Source organism: Tarenaya hassleriana, unplaced genomic scaffold (genome assembly GCF_000463585.1).
Source record: "Tarenaya hassleriana unplaced genomic scaffold, ASM46358v1 Cleome53, whole genome shotgun sequence".
NCBI classification, from domain to species: domain Eukaryota; kingdom Viridiplantae; phylum Streptophyta; class Magnoliopsida; order Brassicales; family Cleomaceae; genus Tarenaya; species Tarenaya hassleriana.
In genome coordinates this window covers 113,259-119,853 of record NW_010967966.1, presented here as the reverse complement: position 1 = coordinate 119,853, position 6,595 = coordinate 113,259, and the positions used below count along the sequence as shown (strand labels likewise).

Genomic DNA, 6,595 nt, shown 5'->3' with positions numbered 1-6,595 from the left:
TAGGCTGGTACAGGTCTGTAGTAGACTGTCTAGGTCTGATATAGGTCTGTAAGTGCTGTTTCGGTCTTGGTTAGGTCTGGTTAAGCCAAATTTGAGTTAGTCTAGCTTGGTCTAGGTCTGATCAGTAGGTAATTAAGTCAAAATAGGCTTGGTTAGGTCTGATTAGAGGTTAGAATGTCTATAGAGACATTGTCTAGGTTTGATCATATTAGTATCTGATTGTAGACTTAGGTATTATCTAGGTTAGGACTAGATAGGACTCCTAAGTACCAGTTTTGAGTCATAGAGTCCGGTACATTGACCGGTTAGGTCTGATTATGTGGGATTTGACTAAAACGGGTTGGTTTAGGGGTTGGTTAAGTCTAGAATCACTAGGTATAGGTCTGTAGGGGTCGGTTCAGATCAGGACAGGTCTATAGGGATTGATTTTAGGCGTTTATCGGATCTGATCAGAAGTAAATTAGGTCATATTAGGCTTATTTTAGGCCTGATTAGGTCGCTAAAAGTCTAATCAGGGGTTGGTAAGTCAATAGGGGTTGGCTTAGGTTTGATGATTAGGACTTTTAGGTGATTGACTAGGACTTAGGGTCATCTAATCAGGGGTTGGTCGACTAGGGTTGGCTTAGGTCTGATTAGGGTCGTGTGATGGTCTAGTCGGGACTTTTGGTTGTCTAACTAGGGCTGTTAGGATCTAGGTATCACTTGGGTAGGTCTGATTAGGACTTTGTGAGGGACCGTGTAGACTCGGGATCGTAGGACTGGTTAGGACTTTGTTGGGGGCCATGTAGACTCGGTGTTGTAGGTCTGATTAGACGTAATCAGGTCTGTGTAGCCTTAAGTTAGGTCTGGTTAGACGTAATCAGGTCTTAAGGTAGGCTGTGTTTCGAGTCTAATAGGTCGGTTAGGCAAAATTATGCCTAGGGTAAGTCCAATCAAGTTTGTGCGAGAGTCTAGGAGGTCGGTTAGGTAGAAATATACTTTGTGTTAAGTCCAATCAGGTCTGGTCTAGAATGTGTTAGATCCGGTTAGGTAAGATGTACCTAGGGTGTTGTCCGGTTAGACTTGGTTTAAGGTCCGCTAGATCGGTTTAGGTTGAGTGCCTAGGTTAAGTCCGGTCAGGTCGTGTTCTCTAGGTCTTGTAGGTCTGATTAGGTAGAGGCGTACCTAAGTCTAGGACTGATAGACTAGGGTTGGAGCGTGTTTAAGCACGGCTAGGTAGAAATATACCTAGGGTTAAGTCCTCTAGGGTTCGGTCTCATCCCTCGTGTCATGTTACATCACTCCTAGGGTCGGTTAAGTCTCTTCCGGGTAGGGTCAGTTTTAGACTCTTGTTATATCGTCTTAGGATGATGGAGTTAGATTGTCTAGCTCGGTATACCCCGAAAGGGGTATGGTGGAAGGACTAGGGGTCTCGGGCAAACCCGAGAAATCGGGTTGCAGGAGTAGGCCAAGGACCAGGTGGAGTGAGTGGTTCCGCGGGTAGGTAGGGATACTACATGGAGGATTTGTAGATCCCGGATGATGAGGTAGGGAGAGTCCGAGGTAGAAGGACGTTTTGACCTCGGAGGAGTAACCGAAGATGCTTCGGTTCTCGGTGGTAGATCAGGAGGTGAGGTCTCCACATTTAGGTGGAGCTTCCTCGGGTAGGATGCTCAGGAGATGATGTGAGCTGGGAGATGTCGGGTCACCGGGTAGAGTCGGTGTAGGTTGGCGCTAGGACACTCCCTCTCGAGGTGGAGCACGTGCACTCACGTGTCTCATTCTCGGTGGAGCATCTTAGATGACTAGGAGTGTCTTCACGGGACAAAACCGTGGGACAATTCTAGTTGGCAGGTTAGGGTCCGAGGGTAGAAGTCGTATACCTATAGGTAGTATAGACTTCACGGGGATCCGGGCTAGGTATCTAGCGGGTTTAGGTAGTATGACTCAGGTTAGTCTCGGGAAAGTCGGGATAGACTTAGGAGACGGGTAGACGTCGGGTGTAATCCTCCGGTTAGCTAGCGGGTATAGTCTTGGACTTTACTAGGATGATTAGTTAGACGGTCTAGAGAGTCATACAACCGAGGGTAGCGTTCGCCGGTCGGGCAACGCGGGATAGGACTACGGTTCGAGTCTTATCAGGGTGAATGTTCTAACACGTTTACCGAGTGTTTCAGGTAGAGATGAGCTGATCGGTGGCGGGATAAGGCGACGAGGCCACGAGGAGTCATCGACGGGAGCTTCATCAAGTTCAAAGGCAGCAACATGTGACTAACTCCGACATCAGGTAAGTGAGGTAAGTCAGGTAAGTTACGCTTTAAATTCCGACGAAAGTCGACGGATCGACGAAAGTCGATCGGTGCTGGAAACGGCGAATTCCACTAGTGTTTATTGTTTTTATTTCCGGTTCTCTTTCTCCACCAAGGTGGAGATTGTTGGGCCCTAAGGCCCATTGGCGGAGAAATAGAACCTTCCCTTTCGGAAGGAGGTTTCGGGTTTTAACCTGAAACGCAGCGTTTCATCCCGAGGCTTAATGAAACCCTAATACGCGTGAAGACGAAAGTGTTTCGTGTGGCGCGTATCGAAGAGGCGATCGTGAGGGAGAAAAGGCGGAGGTGCTTCCCGGCGACGGCGAAGCCCAGACCGGCGGCGTCTCACCAAAGGCGAGCGAGGTAAGTGTCGGTGAGTGTCTTGTACCGTCTCTCGTGGCGTTTCTCTGTGTTTCTCGGTGAGCCTCCAACCTTGGTGTGGACGGCCGTCGTGTTTCTCTCTTCTCCGCTGTTTCTTCGTTCTTCTAATGGATTCGCTGGTACCGTCCGGCCGAGATGTAGGCCCGAGGAAACTCGGTAACCGAACTCGTTAAAACTCCGGTGTCGTTTCTTCTTCTTGCACAAACGAGCGTCGGAGTGGCCGTGAGAACTCGATACCGACTTCACAATGAGTAAATTACATTTTTGTTGTCAGATTCAAAACATGTGTGTATATATATATATATAAGTCAATACAAGTAGAGAAAATAAACAAAAAGATTAGTGATATTAATTTGAGGTAATTATAACAAAAAAAGGGTATTAGGAAGAAGATAGAAAGGGATAGGGATGGACGGCGGCATTGTTGACGTGGAGAGCCCTTTGGAGTTTGCGATGATCGAAGACTTCCACTTTGACCTCAAACACCGAACTCACCGGTCTATGATCCGACAGCCTTTTCTCCGATCTCTTGTAGCACTTCTGTTCTATGTTTTTCCCCACCCACAGTATCCTGTCGCACCTGCCCATTTTTCATTTATTATGTATTGTTTTCGTTTTATATGTATAGATATACTATAAGATTTTTGAGATTGATCTTATACCAAGCAGGAGCTCTCCTCTTCTCCCCGTCTTTAGGGTTTTCCCCTGCGTATCGATCCGACTCGAACTCGTACTTGTACGTAGGCGGAAATTTTATCGGACCCTCTTTCCACCCGTCGAAAACGTGCCCCGTTCTTAGTTCTCTGATCAACTGCGAACGTGTAAAATCAGTTTTTTCAGAAACAATGGTTTTATAATTAGAATATGAGATGATATGAAACATATCGAAGGAAGAAACCTGGTCGCCATTGATGAGCTCGCCCCATCGTTGCTGAGAAACAAGCTTCCTGACCTCGGAGTCTGACATATTAAGACGGTAGTTCAAATCCCCAAACCAGAATATTTGGCTGTCACATAAATTTCACCGAGCAGCAAATCAAACATCAAATATAAGTGATAACCCTTTTTTTTCTCTTTATAATCATTTAAAAAACGTTTTCTGGGTTGTGGGAGTCCCTTACTCGTGGCTGTGTATCGTTCTTGGTTGATCAGTGTCAAGAACCGAAGCAAACCGTGTACGGCGGATGATCTCGTACGCGTCAGCATTCCGCCTCTGCTCCGCTCCGTCTTTCTGACCCGACGTCAGGTGAGAACACACGAAACACATCCGAGATTGGTACACCGACATACTGATCGATACCGATCCCTGCATATTTTGTCCACGCAAACATTGTCAGGAATTTCGTTTGTTTTTTGATTACTTGTTAAGCAAGTTAGGGTTACCTTGTTTCCCATATAACCCATTAACCCAACTCCGACAGGTGAAACTCTCAGATTGTTAATGTGTCTCCTCATTGGCCGGCGAACCCACACCGATACGTATATCCCCACCATCTGCTTGCTTACGATCCGTACGTATTTTTGCCGCCGCTTGCCGTCCGTACACTCGTGGAACTGATCTTCCGACATTCCGTACGTGTCCTCCTCTGTTTGGTCGTCTGATCTGCTTGAGGATTCTCCATCGGACTCATCAGATACAGTTTCTGCAGCTTCTTCTTTCTCAGGCACGTCATCCTCTTCTTTCAGGTCCCAACAACCAAAGCTGAGAGTTTCAAAGCTGCGAGACCGTTTTATGTTTCTTGCGTTGGAAGGAATCCTTCCCGTCCCCAAGTTCTCTGGCAGAGTAAACCCTAGCCTCGCGTTACTGCTCCAGACACGTTTCAGCTTGGTTGCAGACCCGATGATCTGAGGGTTCTCATCAAGAGGCTGTTCGGGCCAGTCCAGAGTTTCTGTGGGTTCGACACTCACAGCAGTGGGAGGGGAAGTGTCGATGAACTCCTCGGTGGTGAGGTCGAGCGAGTGATCGGCCACGAGATTATCGGCGAGAACATCAGCGATGAGGGAATTTGTTGGAATAAGATCAGGAGTTAGAGGAGCGCTCTGAGATCTGAGAAGAATGTTGTTACATGGAGACTGGATATCCGATTTATGGTGGGATTTGTTCAGAGTTCTGCGAATGATTGATTCCCATTTCGGAATCGGACCTCTATCCTCTGCCCCCAGGACGTTTCCAGCACTCAGCGGAACCACTTCCTGGAATCTGTTAAAATTCCGACATCAATCTGCAAGAGTTCCAACAAGAAACAGAGCACAAAAAGCAGGGGCGTTCAGATGTTTTCCGTCTTACCCGATGATGTAAACATCAGAAGGGTCGTCCCTACAAAGCCAGTCGTCGATGTCGAGATCGTCGGACGGCAGTCTCCCGGCGACGTTCCATGTCGCCACCGTCACCCTGCAGAAACCACACAAATCAGAAAACTCGTCGCCGGAAAAAGATGAAATCCCTAAAATACCCTCAGACGGAGGAGGGAGACATAAAAAGAACCTGATGTCCTTTGTGTTTATGTACTGAACGCGTAAAGTCTCCGACTTGCCTCGCCGGTGCCTCAGCTTACAACCCCTCGAGTCACTTTCTGAAGTAAAAAAAAAGGAATATTAGTACAAAAAAAATAAAAATAAAAATCTGGGTTTTGTTTCTGAATAATTGAAATAGAAGAAACAAAAATTAAGAATAGTTGCCTGAGTTTTGACTATTGGGATCGGGTTCGTCTCCTCTGACGCCGCGTTGGTCATCGTCAACGGCGCAGCCTACGTTCGGGTCATCTTTGACTGAGCATGCTGATCATACAAAAACCGTAGGGACGGAAAAAAAAAAAGAATCAAGATTTGATAAAATCTCAAATTGAAAATGAAAAAGGAAAGAAACCCATGAGTTTAATTGATGAGATTGTGCAGAATCTTGAACAAAACCCAGAAAACATCAAAGAACGAACGTACCATCGTCCTCGCTCTCGGTCTCGGTATCGACTTCGTCTTCGCTAAAATCATAAACTTTGGGCTTTATGTTCAGCCATTTCTTCATCACAATCGACGGCCAAAACGGCTGCCCTCCACCAAAAAGACAGCAACAGAAAAGTTCCTCATCATCGTCTTCTTCCAATAGCGAAAAAAAAAAAACCCTTGCTTCTCCGACAAGGAAACATTGAAAAAACCAGATTTCTACGGAGGATTCCTCAGGGGAAAAAAACGTACCTCTGGGCGCTTGCCGCGTCTGGTTCTCATCTCTCTCTCCGACCGGACAAAGATCCTGATATGGCGGCGGCGGCGGAGACACGTGTGGGAATGTTCGTACGGAACTTCGAATGTGATTCTTTAGGGAGGGCGCTGTTTCTGGGGAAGACAAGGAGATCAAAAGGGCAATGTCGGAGTGTGATACTTATAGGAGGCGGAGAAGAGGAACATTTTTGTATAAGATATGTGAGAAGACGTAATAATTAAATATCCTTTTATTTATTTTTTTTGGTCTGACCAATGCCAAATGCTAAAAGTTACACATTACTAAAGTTATGGTTGTTATTTCACAGAGCATTCACAGCCCCAACCCCCCCAACTTGCATCGATATTTGATTTTTTTGTTTTTTAAAATAAACGAGATATTTCTACAATACCAGGCAACTTCCAAAGAGATAATAATAAGAGTTGACATAACTTCTCTTTTCTCTCACGTGTTTTCCCGGTTTGTGCCATAGTTATTTCGATTCGGTATGGTGCATTAATTTGTCTTTGGTTAAGTAATTAAAAACCGAATTTTGAACCAAACAGTGATGTTTTAGTTGCATTTTAACTCGTTGATTACTGGTTTTGTCATGTCGATCCATAATGCATACCGTACCAAATTGATTGGGTATCTTTCTTAATTTAAGAATGACCAAAGCCTATATACATATATATATATATATATATATATATATATATATATATCAAAT

The 6,595-nt window shown here is 45.5% G+C and overlaps 1 protein-coding gene across 3 annotated transcripts; it reads right to left on the bottom strand.

Annotated features, from left to right (window-relative positions):
- Positions 1-2,942: 2,942 nt before the first annotated feature.
- On the bottom strand, positions 2,943-6,057 carry LOC104827745 (type I inositol polyphosphate 5-phosphatase 2). Of its 3 annotated transcripts, none has more exons than XM_010560985.2 (10): positions 5,862-6,054; positions 5,607-5,712; positions 5,349-5,447; positions 5,155-5,242; positions 4,957-5,061; positions 4,053-4,869; positions 3,791-3,975; positions 3,568-3,676; positions 3,332-3,480; positions 2,943-3,249 (listed from the first exon to the last, which is right to left on the bottom strand). In XM_010560985.2, the coding sequence occupies exons 1-10, from the start codon at positions 5,889-5,891 to the stop codon at positions 3,051-3,053; spliced, it is 1,887 nt and encodes a 628-aa protein (XP_010559287.1). In that variant the 5' UTR covers positions 5,892-6,054; the 3' UTR covers positions 2,943-3,050. The 3 variants fall into 3 exon arrangements, with proteins under 3 accessions (XP_010559287.1, XP_010559288.1, XP_010559289.1); XM_010560986.1 differs by having other exon boundaries at positions 3,157-3,249; positions 3,332-3,472; positions 5,862-6,057; XM_010560987.1 differs by having other exon boundaries at positions 3,157-3,249; positions 3,568-3,629; positions 5,862-6,057.
- Positions 6,058-6,595: the final 538 nt, after the last annotated feature.

What these genes read in the sequence shown, in the direction of transcription:
- LOC104827745 (XM_010560985.2), bottom strand. Translation starts at nt 5,891, where the DNA reads ATGAGAACCAGACGCGGCAAGCGCCCAGAG. An exon ending in AGAACGATACACAGCCACGA is followed by an intron (nt 3,677 to 3,790) that starts GTAAGGGACTCC and finishes TTTATGTGACAG; the next exon opens with CCAAATATTCTGGTTTGGGG. An exon ending in AAGAGGAGAGCTCCTGCTTG is followed by an intron (nt 3,250 to 3,331) that starts GTATAAGATCAA and finishes AAAAATGGGCAG; the next exon opens with GTGCGACAGGATACTGTGGG.